The 18,088-nt window shown below is 54.6% G+C and overlaps 1 protein-coding gene across 16 annotated transcripts in view; it reads left to right on the top strand.

The window, feature by feature from the left end:
* MCF2L (MCF.2 cell line derived transforming sequence like) overlaps window positions 1-18,088 on the top strand; it is a 206,740-nt gene that overhangs the window by 146,466 nt on the left and 42,186 nt on the right. For 14 of the 16 annotated variants that reach the window (XM_007960954.3, XM_073014513.1, XM_073014515.1 and 11 more), the window contains one exon: window positions 10,256-10,346. In XM_007960954.3, coding sequence (XP_007959145.2) covers window positions 10,256-10,346 — 91 coding nt within the window. Of the gene's footprint in view, window positions 1-9,640; window positions 9,876-10,255; window positions 10,347-18,088 lie in introns of those variants that run through there. The other 2 variants (XM_038007915.2, XM_038007916.2) reach the window with 2 other exon arrangements.

Here is an 18,088-nt window from a genome sequence, read left to right on the forward strand (position 1 = left end):
ATACCCCCCACAGACCTGCACATGTACACACCACATGCATGCACAGTTTGGACCGTATGGGGAGGGTGCGTGTGGGACGGAACAGAAACACGAATGTAATCGTTAGGCTCCCAGGAAAGAGGAGAGTCCTCCTATCTCGCTGATTCTAAGATGAGCAGCTGGAGCCAGCTCAGTTTGTCGTCCCCCTGCGGTGACCTGAGCACCCTGTCCTGCTCTGTGAGCTGGAGGGCAGCTGGACCCCAGCCCTTGGAAGGGCCCCGCTTCTCGCTGTGGGTTTGATTTCCTATTGAACTTTGAATTGGCTTTTGAATATAAGGACAGGAAGTGTCTGTGAGCATGCGTGAGTGTGCTAAACAATTTAATATGTGTGCATTAAAAGTGAAGCTTCCGCTTCGCCTCCTGCTCCCCCACAGCTAACTGTGGAGCTGCATTGGGGTGCCCCCCAGGCTGTTCATCCGCGTGTGGTGGGACAGCACAGGACATGCCGCCTCGCAGCTGTTCTGTTCAGCGGTGTGCCGTGGTGCCCTTCTACCTTGGCGCCATTTGCCGCTGCCTTTCATTTTATATATATATAAATATATATATATGTTTTATATATATATATGTTTTGAGACAGTGTCTTGCTCTGTCACCCAGGCTGGAGTGCAGTGGCAGGATCTCAGCTCACTGCCGCCTCAACCTCCTGGGCCCAGGGTTCCTCCTGCCTCAGTCTCCTGAGTAGCTGGGACTGCAGGCATGAGCCACCAGCAATTTGGGTATTTTCTATAGAAATGGAGTCTCGCCGTGTTGCCCAGGCTGATCTTGAATTCTTCGGTTCGAGTCATCTACCCACCCTCGCCTCTGAAGTGCTGGGATTACAGGCGTGAGCCACTGCACCCAGCTGTGCCTTAAGGCTTCCTGGCCCCTGTGATGTAAGCGGACCCGGTGTGCTCACTTGGGCTGGCCCCTGTGATGAGTGGACCCCGTGATGTGAGTGGATCCCCGTGTGCTCACTTGGGCCTGTTTACGAGCATTTCGTGGTCCCCACTGTTTCCCTGTTAGGGTCACTGCTGTAAAGAGTCACCCGCCCTGGGTTTGGCTGGTTTCTGTGTTCTGTCTGTGAAATTGTGTCCTGTTTCTAGCAGTTCTCAGATGCTCCAGCCGGGTGATTCCCGTCCCCACCCCCACCCTCACCCCAACGGAGTTGGCAGTTTCTGGGCTGCCCTTGTCTGCCATCTCTGGCTGGCCTGAGGCTGTGCCGGCCCCGGTCGCCCTGCACGGTCTGAAGCCCCATGTGGAAGCTCTGCCACCCACAGCCAGCCTCGTTAGGAGGAACCAGGAGACACGCGCGGCCCCGGTATCTGCGCACTGCCCTGGGTGGGAAGCCACTTCTCGGGTGTGTTTCCCGTCTCCACAGCAGCATTTTCTTCATGGAGTCTGCTGCTTCCGAGCACTGGGGACACGTCCCAGAGGCCCTGCCATGCCTTCCTCCGGGTCCTGCACGCACCGCGGTGACCACCTCCCCTGAGGCCCTCTCCCCGCGCCCTCCCAAAGCACGTTCTCCAGGCCCTTTTCTGTTACTGCTGTTGAATTCACCCGCTTCTGACCACCTGTGGCCATTTAAATGTAAAATGAAAGCTAAATAAAATTTAAAATCCAGCCCATGGCAGGCAGGGCTGCCCCCTTTTTTTTTTTTTTTTTTTTTTGGGAGATGAGTCTGGCTCTGTTGCCCAGGCTGGAGTGCAGTGACCTGATCTCGGCTCACTGCAGCCTCAACCTCCCCAGCTCAGGTGATCCTCCCACCTCAGCCTCCCGAGTAGCTGGGATGAAGGCGCATACCACCACACCCGGATAATTTTTGTATTTTTTGTAGAGATGGGGTTTCACCATGTTGCCCAGGTTGATCTCGAACTCCTGGGCTCGTGATCCACCCGCCTCGGCCTCCCAAAGTGCTGGGATTATAGGCGTGAGCTACCGCGCCGGGTCAGGCAGCCTCATTGTTGTTCACACATGACCAATGGCTGCTTGTAGGGCTGTGTGCTGGTTATGCTGCTCTGTCTTGGAGGAGGAGCGAGAGCCCTCACCTTCGCCCTTGCCCTGGTCTCGCCCTCGCCCTCGCCCTTTCCCTGGTCTCACCCTCGCCCTCGCCCTTGCCCTGGTCTCACCAGCATGAGCAGAAAGACGAGACCCGGGGTTGCAGTGTCTGTGCTCAGGGTCCAGGACACAGCTCAGGGCCAACCTTCCTTGGGGAGTGACAGTCCCGGGAGGTTAAGGGTTGCGGTGGCCACAGAGCCACAGATCTGAGGTGGGGAAGACCTGCCTGAGGCAAGGCAGGCCCGCCGTCCGGGGTGGCTGGCGTCAGGGTGGGCGCCCTGATAGCGAAGGACCCATGGCGCCCACACCGGAGGGCGGGAGGAGGAACAGCATGGCCCCCGTGAAGCCCCTCGAGGAAGGGTTCCTGTCCCACGTGCAGCACCCCCGGGGCAGACCTCACCATTCCCGACAGGAACATTTGCGATATTCACTTCCAACCACACGAGGGCGCAGTTGGGCAACAGCAGCTATTGGAAAAATGTTGAAACTGGGGCGGCTTCTCTGGGTGACTCTGACGCTCGCATTGCTTCACGATTAATTTTTGTGTCCTGCTTAGATAAAATCATATCTAATAAAATATGTGCAAGGCTTCTAAGCAGAAAACTGCAAAATGTTACTGAAAGAAATTACAGTAGCATGAATAAATGGAAGAATATTTTAGTTCACAGATTAGAAAACAATTAGTATTATAACAATGTTAATTGTCTCTAAGTAAACATATAGATCGAATGCAATTGCCAGATAGAATTCCAGCAGGTTTTTCTTTATTTAGGTATGAACATTGGCAGGCTGCCTTTACCTTTTATATGAAAATGCAAGGGGTGAGGAATAGTCAACCCAACTTTGAAGAAAAAAGTTGGAAGCTGGCCGGGCGCGGTGTCTCAAGCCTGTAATCCCAGCACTTTGGGAGGCCAAGACGAGTGGATCACGAGGTCAGGAGATCGAGACCATCCTGGCTAACCCGGTGAAACCCCGTCTCTACTAAAAAATACAAAAAACTAGCCAGGTGAGGTGGTGGGCGCCTGTAGTCCCAGCTACTTGGGAGGCTGAGGCAGGAGAATGGCGTAAACCCAGGAGGCAGAGCTTGCAGTGAGCTAAGATCCGGCCACTGCACTCCAGCCTGGGAGACAGAGCAAGACTCCGTCTCAAAAAAAAAAAAAAAAGTTGGAAGCTGATCCTGCCAAATATTAAGGCATTATTAAAGTGACAGTGATTAACACAGATGTTGTAAACAGAAGAACAGCAGTACAGAATATCTAATCCAGACAGACCACATATCTACAGTCTCTCGATTTATTTCTTAAGTGATACGGTAGCATGGAAGGGGATGGACGTCCCCAGTAAGAGGAGTGGATGTGATTGGCTGTCCATGTGGGAAATTATGAATGCTGATACCTGCCTCACACCATATACAAAAGTTAATTCCAGATAGATCACGGGTGTAAATGTGAACTCTAAAGTAATATAGTCTTTGTTCTCGACAAACATGGGAAAACGCCTATCTCAGAGTAAGAAAAGATTTCTTACACAAGGTTTAAAAGGCAGTTATCAAAAAAGCAATTATCAGAAAGGAAAAGGTCAGTAAGTTGGGCTACATTAAAGTTAAGTTACTCTTTTCATCAAAATGCACCATGAAAAGATTGACATGGAAAGCCACAGTATGGAAGCAGATGTTTGCAATGTGCACATCCAATAAGAAACTTGTTTCTAGCTTATACAGAGAACTGCACACCAACAAGAAAAAAGAGAACCTAGCAGAAAAACAACCAAAAGATGTGAACAGGCATTTCATAAAAGAGGATAGCCGCTAAACACAGAAGGCTTCCTGCCTCTAGGAAATGCAAATTAAAGCCATACCAGGACACCACTCTGCACCCACAAGAATGGCTAAAATTCTACAGACAGACAGTATCCACTGCTGACAAAACCATGGAGCAACCAGAAGTCACTTGCATTTCTGGCAGGTGTGTATTTGTCCACATCTACATAATTACAGCAATTCCTAAGAATATGTCCAACAGGAGTGTGTATTGTGTGCACCAGAAGACATGTATAAGAATGATCAGTCTTATATTCAGTTTAGCCCCAAACTAGAAACAACCCAAATGTCCATTAAGAGTAGAATTTTTTAGTAAATCATATTTCATCATATATGTATACCATAACCCAGCAACAAGAAGGAACAAACATCCTACCGCAACAACGAACAAGCACCCTACCACAACAACGAACAAGCACCCTACCACAACAACGAACAAGCACCCTACCGCAACAACGAACAAGCACCCTACCGCAACAACGAACAAGCACCCTACCGCAACAACGAACAAGCACCCTACCGCAACAACGAACAAGCACCCTACCGCAACAACGAACAAGCACCCTACCGCAACAACGAAGCACCCTACCGCAACAACGAACAAACACCCTACCGCAACAACGAACAAACACCCTACCGCAACAACGAACAAACACCCTACCGCAACAACGAACAAACACCCTACCGCAACAACGAACAAGCACCCTACCGCAACAACGAAGCACCCTACCGCAACAACGAACAAACACCCTACCGCAACAACGAAGCACCCTACCGCAACAACGAACAAACACCCTACCGCAACAACGAACAAACACCCTACCGCAACAACGAACAAACACCCTACCGCAACAACGAACAAACACCCTACCGCAACAACGAACAAACACCCTACCGCAACAACGAACAAACACCCTACCGCAACAACGAACAAGCACCCTACCGCAACAACGAACAAGCACCCTACTGCAACAACGAAGCACCCTACCGCAACAACGAACAAACACCCTACCGCAACAACAAACAAGCACCCTACCGCAACAACGAACAAGCACCCTACCGCAACAATGAACAAGCAAACACTCCACTGCAACAACGTGGATGAATCCCACAATGTTGAAAGAAGCCAGACACCAAAAAAGCACATATTGTATATTTTTATTCGGACAAAATTCAATGGCAGGCAAAACTAACGTATGGTGACAGGAGTCGGGTGGGGCACCCTGGATGGTGGGAACAGCCTCTCAGTCTGGGCACTCACTGCCATCACTCACACTCTGTACTTCTGCATAATGTGCATTATAACTGGACAAAGTATTCACGTAAAGAATGGTGTCCTCCAGGGAAAAGAACTTAGGTGCCACCTACTGTATCCCAGATGGGCCGAGGTAACTGAGTCGCACTGTGCAGGGAGGGCCTTCCTGTGCGTTTGTTTTGCTTTTCCTGAGGACTCGGCCACCCTGCTGTGCAGGGACCTTTCTCCCAGCCTCCTCTTCCTGTCTTGGGTGCGGGTTGACGTTTGAGCAGCAGACACCAAGGGTCCCCTTCCTCCCGCCCAGGCCTCCCGTCCCCTCAGCCTCTCCTAGCCACAAACTGTTGATTCCTAAGTTCCGCCGCCCTCTGCAAGCGCTGCTCCTCCCGTGCCCTGGCCTCCGCCTGCCCCCGCCCTGGGAGAAAGCATCCTCCTTGCCCCCACCATGTCCACACAGCAGAGGCAGGTGGACAGGCACTGGGGGAACCTGGCGCCGGGGCCTCCCCGCCCCACTGGCAGGGAGGAGCCAACTGCTGCGTCCAGACCATCCCTCATGCGCTGCTCCTGTCCAGTGAGCTGTGGTCGCACCCGCAGGCCAGCGGGCTGTCTGCCCGCGTGGGTGGGGAACCATGGGGCTCCCAAGGTCGTGAGCCCTGAGCAGTTTGGGTCTCTGTCACAGAAGACGCAGCCAGTTGGAACATTCCTGAGACTGTTTATGAGACCTCTGGGCCTTTTTTGTTTATTTGGGCCAAAAGTGAGCTCATTGGCTTCAAACTCAGCTGTTGGGCGACTGGCCAGGGCAGCCCCTCCAAGGCCAACTGCTGCGGGGTTGGCGGCCGATGGAGCGTCTGGGGCCGTGTTCGTGCCCTGGGTGCGAGGGAGCATCTAGGGGCCGTGTTCGTGCCCTGGGTGCGAGGGAGCGTCTAGGGGCCGTGTTCCTGCCCTGGGTGCGAGGGAGCGTCTAGGGGCCGTGTTCGTGCCCTGGGTGCGAGGGAGCGTCTAGGGGCCGTGTTCGTGCCCTGGGTGCGAGGGAGCATCTAGGGGCCGTGTTCGTGCCCTGGGTGCGAGGGAGCGTCTAGGGGCTGTGTTCGTGCCCTGGTGCGAGGGACATTCCTGGGGTGGCTGCCAGCTGGAGTTATTCTACCCCAACGCCTCCGGCACCATCACCTTCATCCGTCTGGGGACTCTGGGGACCATTTCCTGCTGACACTGGGCAGGAGCCACACCACCCTCTCCCTCAGGCCCAGGAAGCCACAGATGTGGGCGTAGATCCGAGCTCCGTGAGCCCTGGGTCCTCACTCCTGTGAGCAGATCCAGGTCCTGCCTTACGGTTTTGGGCAGTGCAGCCTCGGGAATGCCGTGGGCTGCAGGGGATCCTGTGGCCCTGCCCGCGTGGCCACAGTCAGTGTGGGTAGAGGAGGTGCTAGGGGCTCTTTACAGCCTCACGCCAGAGGCTTTTTTAGTCCAGGCTTTGCACCTTCTGAGTCAGTGTTCCTGAAATGTGGCAGGAGAGGAGACACGGGGCTGAGGGGGCGTGAATGAGCGTCCACCTGGGCCCTGCGTAGGGGGCAAGGTCGTGGCGGGAGGCTGTGCAGAGCAGGAGGCTGAGTGCTGGTGTGTAGGCATCTGGGGTGGGGTCCTTGCTTGGTGGGAACATTAGGAGGCCGCCAGGGTGGATGTGGCCTTTGGGGCAGCACACATGGTGTCTGAGCCAGATTCCCCTGTCTCTGCTCACAGCTGTGTGACTTTGGGCAGGTGACTAAAGCTCTCTGTGCCTGGAGAGGATCATAGCACAGCCTCATGGGACGGTCGCTGGAGCCTGATGAATAGCTGTGGGGCTGTTGGCACAGTGCCTGGTCCAGAGCAGCCCTGGAGGACAAGTCCCTCTCCCTGAAGAAGCGTATGCTTCCCGCCCGCACCCCGTTCCCGCACACGCGCCCTGTGCCCGCACCCCGTTCCCGCGTGTGCCCTGTGCCCGCACCCACGATGGTGAGCACGGCCGGGGCAGGAGGAACCAGCGCTGTCAGCCTGCCCAGGCCCCACACCTTCCGCAGCTGAGCAACGGTGACTGCCCCGTTACCACCACTTGGAAACCAGTCCGTCCTTCTCATCGAGAAACGGATTTTCTACTCTGCCTTTTTTCAGTCTAATAAATTTAAAACACCTTGTATTTCACTTGCAATTTTGACTTCTAAAAAATGTTTTCGTTGTTGGTAACTGGTTTCTCATTGAAAACAGATGCCTATTTGTGATGCTGGTGTTCTGTTACAATGTAACCCAAAGATTTAAACGTAGAGTGAGTGGAAGCCCCACACGGGCAGGCCGGGCGGCATCCAGTGGCGACGGGAGCACATGGCGCCTTTCTGGTGGCTGCATCGTCAGCCTGCACTGCCGGGTGTGAGACAGACGCGCACCTAACGGCGTGAGAAGCCAGATGTGGGAGGCACCGGGCACTGTGGGCGTGAGGCAGGAACTTGGCTGCCTGTAGGGCAGAAGCTCCACGGCTATAACTGGATGTGTTTGGGTCACAGGGGTCTGGGGGGTGCGTCCTGGCTATAACTGGATGTGTTTGGGTCAAAGGAGTCTGGGGAGTGCGTCCTGGCTATAACTGGATGTGTTTGGGTCACAGGGGTCTGGGGGTGCGTCCTGGCTATAACTGGATGTGTTTGGGTCACCGAAGTCTTGGGGGTGTGCGTTCTGCATCCAGCAGCTCTCACACAGCAGTCGTGGTCCCCGTTGCTGGTCCGGCCTGTTGTGGAGTAGCGAGGACATTCATGGGCGGACACAGAGGCTGAGATTCCACCCCAGTCAGAGCTCTATTCCAGGGGAAAGGGGAGAAACTGAGTCAGGCTTTGTTCTGCAAAACAGTGACGCCGCTCAGCCAGCGTGGCGGGCTGCAGCACACTCAGTGGCTTCATTTCACTCTCACGGTAACCCCTGGGGGTGGATTCTACGATGACCCTCGTTTTTACAGAAAAGGAAGCAGAGATGGTTCACAGCTGAGCCACCTGTCCAGGGCGACGCCTTTGTGGAGCCCGCCAGTGTCGCAGAGGCGGTGAGCCCCTCCCGCCCAACACACAGCCCTTGGCAGGGGCTCCTCAGCAAACCCTGCAGGTGGGTGGCGTGGGGTGTTTCTCGCGAGCATCACCCGCTTCAGGACTTGGAAGCACTTGACTGGGTTCGCTGGGCTGAGGATTATGTGCTCAGTGGAAATCAATCATTCTGGGCTCTTCTCCTTCCCTCTAGGAGGAGTGGGACCCGGAGAGCTCCGGGACCAGCTTCCTGGCTTGGAGTCCAAAGGCAGCTCTGAGCACACGCGGGTCAGGAGGGAGGGGAGCTGGGCTCTGCCTCTGTGGCCTGGCGCATCCAAGGTCCCTTTGTGGAAAAGGCACGTGTAGCACCTGTTACTGGAGGATAACCTTTCACTCTGTGCCTCCCCCAAGGGAGCACGCAGGTCTACACGGAAGTACCCACTGTGTCTCACAGTTCAGAAAAAGTCATCAAAGTGCTCAGACTCAAGAAGTAAATAAGGAAATATGAAAACATAACTTTCTTTCTTTTTTTGAGACAGTCTTGCTCTGTTGCCCAGGCTGGAGTGCAGTGGCACCATCACAGCTCACTGCAGCCTCAAACTCCTGGGCTAAGCAGTCCTCCCACCTCGGCCTCCCAAGTAGCTGGGACCACAGGCACATGCCACCACACTCAGCCAATCTTTGTATTTTCGTAGAGACAAGGTCTCATCATGTTGCCAGACTGATCTCAAACTCCTGGGCTCCAGTAATCCACCCACCTTAGCCTCCCAAAGTGCTGGGATTGCAGACGTGAACCACCATGCCCAGCTGAAAATATAACTTTAAAAAAATCTTAGCTCCATAAGAACTAAGCCAGATCAGAAGACGAATTCTGTCTGTGGCCGCCACAGCTGTGAAATGGAGTTGCTGACTCCCCGTGCTCGTGCACAGGCCTAGTGGCCACTGCAGAAGCTGCTTTGAATGAAAGCTAGTGTTTGTTCGTGCACTCACCCAGAAGGTTTCTGCCATTATTGAATCAAATTACCCCTCACGTGAGGCGTTTTTCACGGCCAGATGCAGACAGGGACACAGACGCAGCAGCACACAGCACACACGCACGTTCGGGGGCCACTGCCTCGCCTTCATGTCTTGGGAGTTGCTGTTTCTGTCTTTAAATTGGAGCATCAGAAGGATCTGAGACATCCGCCATAAATCCCTGGTTTGTTAATGATGCTCGCAGCGAGCAGCGCACGCCCACAGACTGCATAATTTATCTGTGTCCTGCAGAATTCTGATTTTCATGTAAACCCAAGACATGTTCAGAGACTTGGAAATTAGCGATTCCAGCCCCTGCCTTAGGCGTGCCCGTGTGATTGTTTCTGCCGTGGATTGGCTGGTGGTAGCAGCTGCTGGCATCACGCAATTGGCTTGGCTGCAGAGTGAGCCCGCGGAAGAGGGCTCTCCGCACCTACTCTGTGACTCAGGCTCCTGCCGCCAGGCTCAGCCGAGGACGGAGGCTGTCGTTATACAACGCACGAGTGCGGTCTCTGTCACAGATGTGGCTGTCGCAGGGAGTGCTGCCTCCTCTCCCGTTTCCAGCAGATGCTTGGGAACCTTCGGAAGTCTTGGAGATTTTCTCCCAGCACCATAGCAATGCCACCACGAGCGAATCCTTAACGTGGACCAGCACGGGCACCTCAGATGCCAGGACCGGCGTGATGTATGCGCCATAAGACTGTTTTGGAGGGTTTAGCCAGCTGGTCGCCCAGGAAAGGAAGATGACTCGGTTCTTAGTGTGGAATAGCAAATGACTACGCTCGGGAGGGGTGGTTCTGCCTGAATCTGTGAATCGAGGTGGTTGGTGTTAGGCTGAGAAATAAGAACACATCGGAAGTGTGTGCCCTTCCATAGATAAGGAGGTTCTGGGACTGTGGGGATGGGGCTGCCGGGGCCCCCGTGTGCTGTGCCTCTCGCCTGGTGTTGCAGAAATGGCATCATGAGTATGGGGGATCGCCCTCCCAGGAGGTTTTCCGAGGGGTTTCCTGGGCAGCCGGCTTCCCACCTGCACACGTTAACGGCAGCGTCTCTTCCTCACTGCAGCCTGCAGGACGCTGGCATCGGATTCATCCTGGTGATAGACCGGCGGCGGGACAAATGGACCTCCGTGAAGGCGTCCGTCCTGCGCATCGCAGTAAGTGCTTCCCGGGGCTCTGCCCCACGCCCAGCCCCTCCCTGGGCTGGGTGACCGCATGGTGCTCTTCCTCTGCGTCTGCCGCAGTTCCTGCTTTGTGCTGAGTGGGACAGAGCCCAGGGGAGGCTGGCGCCAAGGTCCTCCTGCTCGAGCTCCCGAGGTGCTGGTGCCTGTGTGTGTTTTCCCAGACGGGGGACTCTCAGGGAGCCTCGTGTGACTTGAAAACAATTTCCCCAGACAGGGCAGCCCATGTGTTTCCGAACATGGAGTCTGAGATGCTCGGGATGAGTACACCCTCCCTCTTACACAAAGCACAGCAGTACTGACCAGGCTGGAAGGGGGCTGTGTGCAGGGACGCTCTGGGCTAGAAGTCTGAAGTGGTACTGCAGAGCTTTTCTAAGTGATTTTCTCCTTTCTAAATCGGGCCATCTATCTTTAGCTGCGACACTGAATGGGCCGCCACCGCCTCCCTTCCCCAGTAACCCAGCCTCGCACGTAGCCACCCTCCTTTCCAAGGACTTTCCCTTGGCGTCCGAGAGTCCGCCTGCAGGTTCTGCGTGCTGCCTTCCACAGCAGAAGAGGAGCCGCGTTTGCTGTTGGTTTTAACCCAGAGTAATCATTTAAGAGGGAAGAGATTAAGTCAGCAGAAGCCCCCAAATCTTATTTTTGTCGGTAGCTCCCACCCGTATGCACGACCCCGGCGTGGAGCGTTCCTCACCCATGCTCGCTCTCCCCGCCTGTCAGTCCAAGTTTCATTGTAGCCAAAGGACCAAAAAAGTCTGTCTGTCCCAGGAGGTGACCCAGAGCCTGGGTCCGGCACCGGCATCTTCGCACGCCCGCCACAGCCCGTCCCTCCCAGGCTCTGGGACCCTGGGTCCTCAGCTGTGGTGGCACAGCTGCTCCAAGCCTTCCCCAGCACCAAACCCCAGTGAAGTCAGATTCTCCTGGCCTCTCCTCGGTCCTGCGTTCAGACCGTCTTTGGGTTCCCCGGCCTCTCGGTGGCTGCTGGTGCGCCAAGGTTCTGGGTATAGTGAAAGAAGTCATTCCTTTCCCTGCACGTTGCCTCCTTCCTTCATCTTTTACAAGAATTAGAGGCCCCATATCTGTTCCAATGCCCACAACCTTCATCATTTTGGTGCAAGCCTGTCGCTGAGTCACTGGTTCTCACCTAAGTCTTTGGGATGAGGCATCTCCTTGTACCCGCACGGCCCCCCTTTGCCCCTCACCATGGCTGATCCCCGTTCCTGACCCTGCCTCAAGCTGGCACACACCGCCTATGGCATCGTTATCTGAAATAATTCAAAACACTTCAGGATGCTTCCAAAAAAGTAGACGTGTATAGAATCAGTCTTTCTTTGTTTTAACACTGCATTCGTTTGATTTTGCATCACTATGAAGACATACTTGAGCTGGGTAATTGATAAAGAAAGAGGTGTAATTGGCTCACAGTTCTGCAGACTGCACAGGCTTAGCACCTGCATCTTCTCAGCTTCTGGGGAGGCCTCAGGGAGCTTCTAGTCGTGGCGGAAGGCAGTGGGGAGCCGGCATCACATGGTGAAAGAGGGAGCAAGAGAGAAGGGGGAGGTCCCAGACTTTTGAACAGCCAGATCTCGAGTGAATTTACTGAGCGAGAACTCACCCGTCACCAGGGGGATGGCGCCGAGCCATTCATGAGGGGTCACCCCCGTGACTTAATCACCTCCTGCCAGGCCCCACCTCCAGCACCGGGAATCACATTTCAACATGAGATTTGGAGGTGACAAAAGTCCCATCCATGTCAAGCATCCCCAGAAATGTAGCAAGTTCTTTAGATGAGCCATCACCAGCTAATAGCAACGTGTCCCTTTCGTTATTGTACATTTTAAATGAGTTTGCACGTGAAGTCATAGGCAATTCTAAAAAATCGTAAGAACCCACGGGGTCAGACACACATGGACGGACAACAGATACTCTTGGGAGGCACACATCAGTCCTGAGCAGGTCCCACAATGTTCCCAGCAAGTACGTCATCGTTTAAAGAACAGACAACACCGTTACAGCCACATCTTTCACACTTATCTGCCGCTGATATAAACCATTGGGATGACTCTTAGCAAGACGTGGGTGTTAGGAGTCAGCCTCTCTGCCAGGGCACTTGCAGGTGTCAGGACGCACCTGGGTGCCCTCCATGCCCATGGGGTCCAGGCACCTGCATCTTTGCACACCCACCACAGCATGTCCCTCACACGGCTCCCGAGCCAGCGTCCCTTTGCCCGAACTCCGACTCTGCTCCTTCCTCTCAGAGGCCACGCCTCACTACGTGTGCCCCAGCGTCTCTGCTCACACCTCACTATGTGTGCTCTGGCCCCTCTGTTCACACCTCAGTACGTGTGCCCCGGCCCCTCTGCTCACACCTCACTATGTGTGCTCTGGCCCCTCTGTTCATGCCTCACTACGTGTGCCCCGGCCCCTCTCCTCACTCCTCACTACGTGTGCCCCGGCCCCTCTGCTCACTCCTCACTACGTGTGCTCTGGCCCCTCTGTTCATGCCTCACTACGTGTGCCCCGGCCCCTCTGCTCTTGCATCACCACGTGTGTCTCTCAGATAAATCAGTCACTCCCGGGTTAGGTGACAAGAGCTTCCCCATATGCGAGGCTACTTTTTAAGAAATACAAAAATCGTTTTCTAAAAGCAAAATATTTCTGCGAGGTCAGCCTACAGGATAGTGAAGTAGCCCCCAGCAGACTCGTGATTTAGGTGTTGATCTTCAGCTGCCGAGTGTCCTGTTCCGCTCCCCGAGTGTGTGATCGGATGAATTTCTGAAGCAGATTGACTCATCTTGAAAGCTCTGTCTTGTGAACATCATCACTGCTCCAGTGCCCGCAGCCTTCATTGTTTGGTGCCAGCCTGTCCGTGAGCTGCTGGTTCTCACCTAAGTCTTTGGGATGAGGCATCTCCTTGCATCCCCACGGCCCCCCTCTGCCCCTCACCGCGGCCGATCCCCCTTCCTGACCCTGCCTCAACCTGGCACACACCGCCAGCTTAGTGTTTGAGGTTTTATTTTTGCATTGATTCTTATACCATAAAAATACGGCTTTTTCTGTCCTTCTTCCTTTAATTCTCAGAGTTCACTGACACTGGTTTGGAAGTAACAGAAGCCAGCATTTTCCAGCAAAATCACCCAGAATTATCTCTGAACGCCGTCTTTCTTGTACGAAAATTTATAGTTGTATTAATACACAGACTCTGTTTGTATAGTCAGCAGGCACTGAGGCTTTTCTCTGTCCCGGGCACTGCCCAGGCATCACGGATGTGAGGGAGGAAATGAACAAGGCTCACCACCAGCTGGGCGAGGACAGTTGAGGGGAATCACAATGGGGTCACAGGCAGGGGTGGCAGGGAGCAGCTGGGAGGGCGGCTGAGCCGTGGGAAGGGGGCACAGTCAGGCCCCACATGCCAGGCCCCATCCACCTGGGCTCTGACCCCGGAGAGGGCGTCTTCCTGTCCCCAGGCCCCTGCTGCCTGGAGCCGGGCCGCCTCCAGGAGGGTTTGGGGCATGAGCAACCAACAGGAGACAATGATGGTGGACGTTGGATGGGCCAGCAGACACAGAGCTCAGAACCGTGGTTTCATGAAGGAGAAGTGGGCCACAAGGCCAAGGAGGCAGGAGGTTGGGGGGTGGGCGGTGATGGCACTGTCATAGGAGCTGGTTGTGCACGAACTGAGACTCGGAGGGTCGCTGGGCAAGGGAGCGAGGGCAGCTGCGGACCCAGCGAAGCCCAGGTGCTGGGCAGACCAGGAGAGACACGGGTCTCTGCAGTGGGGAAGGGATGGGTGGTGGGGCTGGGAGGAGGCCCCAGGCTCTGTCCATGGGCCACTCAGTTCCTGGAGAGGGCAGACCAAGGATGACCCCTTGGGCATCTTGGTTCAGTTTTTTGGAGATGGTGCAGTTGACCTGACGTGGGTGCACCAAGTAGTGCCTGCAGGGGGCACCTGGACACCACCCCCTGGGCTCCAGGCCTCAACGGCGAGCTTTGACTGGCCTAGGCTTCCGCCTAAAGTGGCTTTGGGAAAACCAGCACTTAGCAACAGCCTAGGCCAGCCGAGCCCTCAAGCAGGTTTCCAAACAGACACAGGCTCCAGCTGCCTGACCCTACCAGGGTGCCCAGCTCACGGTGCTGCGGGTGCCACAAAGCAAGCCCGTGGCAGAGACTTTACCTCCAAGCGCTTGGCCACTGAGGGAGACGCAGCACTTACATAATGTGCCGTGATCTGGACTATTTTTAGCCACCATATGTGCTGTCTTAAGAGCTGAGCTTTCCCTAATTTGGGGTGTTCTTTTTTCTTTTTTGGATGCCTTCAGCATGGCTTGGAATAGAAAAATAAGACATTGGAAGAGCCAAAATCCAGTGTTCCTAAAACCAGGCTCCCTGTGCCTCCATCCAGAGCAAGGCCTGTGTGATGCTGAGGGCGTGTGGGAGCAGGATCTGTTCACCGCTACCCACCCGGGGGCTCACGCACCCAACAACAGCAGAAGGACGAGGCCCTCCTCCGAGAACTCACACGTCTCTTCTCCCTTAGTTGTTCGGTCCTCAGATAGAAGCATCTTTTGTAAAATGCTGTTGCAAAATCTAACCCTCTTCCACTGTACCATATGTGTGCGTGTGTGTGATATGTGTGAGTGTGCATGTGTGTGCGTGTATGTGAGTGTGCGTGTGTGTGTGTGCTGGTGTGAGTGTGTGTGTGCGTGTGTGCTGGTGTGTGAGTGCGTGTGTGCCAGTGTGTGAGTGTGTGTGTGCTGGTGTGAGTGTGTGTGTGTGCGCGCTCACGTTTTGGGATTTTGTAATAGAGTGTATACATGTTTAGAGCTATAGCCTAAGTCAAACTAAATCTAGATCCTCAAGTGGGTGGCTGGAGAAAGTGAATCTGATTTTTAGACTACATGGGGCCAGAACTGTTTTTCCTGTGACGCCGGTGCAGTCTGTGTGTGCAGGAAAGGTAGAAAACGAGGTGTCTGAGGGACCTCGGATTTCCAGGTTGTCCAGCAGATTTTTCACGTTGGCAAAGTATGATTGTACGCGGCCCTGCGACCAGATTCCTCTCCTTTGCCAGCTTCTGGGGCTCTGCGGAGGAGCTGATCGTGGGGGCAGTGGCGGTGGGGGCAGTGGAGGCGGGGACGGGGTGGGGGGCGGTGGGAGCAGTGCTAACTCCAGGAGGACTTCCCGGCGGAGGTGATGCTTGATGAGAACCTGACGGGAGGAGGAGTTGTCCAAATGGAGCGGGCGAGGAGCTTCCCCTGGGAACACAAAGCAGCCCTGGGGTCAGGGCCTAGAGTGCTGGCTGTCGAGGGAGAAAGGACCAGGTCTGTGTGCCCCTCTCTGAAGAGGCGAGACTGTCCCCCAGGGCAGGGAACTGAAATGTGCGCTACATAACCGTGGCTACTCGGTGGTGTGGGGGACCCAGCTCTTCCCAGTGTGGCTGAGCTTTCTCCAAACACGGCTGCTGAGTGCAGCAAGCACCTGCCCCGGTGAGCACAGTCCCGCCGCGGTGGACAGAAGGAGACCAGGACCTGCAGGGTGTCTCCTACGCACCAGCTGCTGTAGCGAATGCATTCGGCGCACCCTGTGCGTTCATCAACCCCCGATTATAGGTGGAGGAGCTGGGCTTTGGGGCAGTAGGGAACCGGCCGATGGGGTGGGGCGGCCCTGGGGGCGGCCTGGGCCTTTCTGTCTTAGCTGTCTTAGTCCAGGTCTGAAACCCGAGCTCTCTCCCTGCTCCGGGGGTCCCAGGGCCGTGGTGGTGGGTGGTGCAGGTTCATGCAGAGTATTGCAGGGGTAGGCAGCCCGTACCCCGTGAGGCTTCCATGATGCTGAGAGCGACTGTCCTTCATCCGAAGGTTCACTCCTCTCACCTACGCGAGGATTTAACAGGCTTGAGATACCTAGCAAGGGTGGGAGATCCAGAGGCCCCCAGCCCTTCTTCACTGTGTATTTCCGGAATGTGGAATCCGAGGGTCCAGTAACAGCAGCACGAGCCACACTGCTTCTCTCTCTAAAGACCTCAGAGGTGATGCAGTTAATAATGAGGTTGTCTTAGTCCAGGTCTGCTGCTTATATGTCAGGGCATCTGGAACTGGGCACTTCACAACGAAAAAGAATTCACGCCTTACAGTTGAGGGCCACATCTGGTGAGATTCCTCTTGCTGGTGGGTCCCGAGGCGGTGCAGGGCCTCACCTGGCGAGGGGAGAGGGAGCCAGCGCGGGGCTGCCTCTCCTGCTTATAAAACCACCAGGTCCCCACCGCCCCCCCCACGACAGCCCGTTAATCCGTGAATCCATGAATGGATGAATCTATTCATGAGGGTGGGGCCGTCCTGACCCAGTCGCCTCTGAAAGGTACAGCCTCTCAAAGCTGCCATGAGTCTCGAAGTTTCGTAGGGACGAACATTCCAACCACACCAAATGTTTATTTCAGAATTGCTGAAAGAATCTATTTTAAATGTTCTCAGCACAGAAAAATGGTGAGTGGGTGAGGTGACAGATCGGTTAATTGACTTGATTTAATCACTCCACTGAGGATACCTGTAGCAAACATCACTGGGTGCCCCATAAGTAGATACCATCATGATTGGTCAGTTAAACATAAACTTTTTTAAAAAAAAGATAAACAGAGAAAAAGAGCTCTGAGACCCAGGCTCACTCAGCGGCTTTTTCTCCCAGAGAAGAGGAAGGATCCTGCCTGGGCTCCCTGGGACCAGGTGCCTCGTGAGGCTCCGTGTGGGGCCGTGGACCCTGCAGGTCACGCCGGCTTCCCTGACTGATGACCCAGAGCCAGGCCTTGCCGGTGAGGGGCCAGGGACTGTGTGCTGAGGCTTCTCCAGTCCTGCTCTTCACTACCTTTGATGCCTGGAGCGAGAGTATTTGCCTGGTTTATTTTTTCAGCTTAGAGCTCATGGCACGGAGTCAGAGCCCTGCATTCTGGTGGCTCAGGCGTTTGAGTGAAGGTTGGATCAGGAGGGAGGGGAGATGCCGCTGCCCCACGCGTGGAGGGGAAGAGCTGTGAGCTGCAGCAGCCACGTGTCGTCTTCCTCTCAACTTTCAGTTCAGAAAAGTTTCAGACCTACAGAAAACTCTGGAGTCTCACAGTGAACAATCTTCAGCTGTGGTCATTAACAAAGTGCCCGTTCGTGTGTGTGTGTGTGTATGTGTGTGTGTACAGAAACACACAGACACATCACACACACACAGACATAGACACAGACGTACACACATCACACAGACATCACAGATACAAAACACATCACATAGAACACACACAGACACACACATATATATACACATATATCCACACATACATCACATAAACACACACACATCACACACACACACATACACCCAGAAACATACATCACACAGACACAGAGACACACATCACACACACACACACACACACACATATACACACATCACATAAACACAGACACACACACGTTTTGCTGGTGAGAGCTGGCTCTGCCATCGCGTCTGTTCCTCCCGGATTACTGACATGGTGTGTCCTGAGAGGAGCCACCCCCCACGTAACCACAGGCCACATAACCATGGGCCGCATAACCACAGGCCATGTAACCACAGGCGGGTCAGCATTGCGGCAACACTACGCTCTGGTCACCCACACGTGGGGCTTTTTCCACATGCCCTGTCATGTCCTTCCTATATTTTGTTAAAATCCAGGTCCACATTGGCTATCCACCCTTCTCGGTCGT

The sequence above is a fragment of the Chlorocebus sabaeus genome, chromosome 3, assembly GCF_047675955.1.
Source record: "Chlorocebus sabaeus isolate Y175 chromosome 3, mChlSab1.0.hap1, whole genome shotgun sequence".
In the NCBI taxonomy this organism is placed as follows: Eukaryota; Metazoa; Chordata; class Mammalia; order Primates; family Cercopithecidae; genus Chlorocebus; species Chlorocebus sabaeus.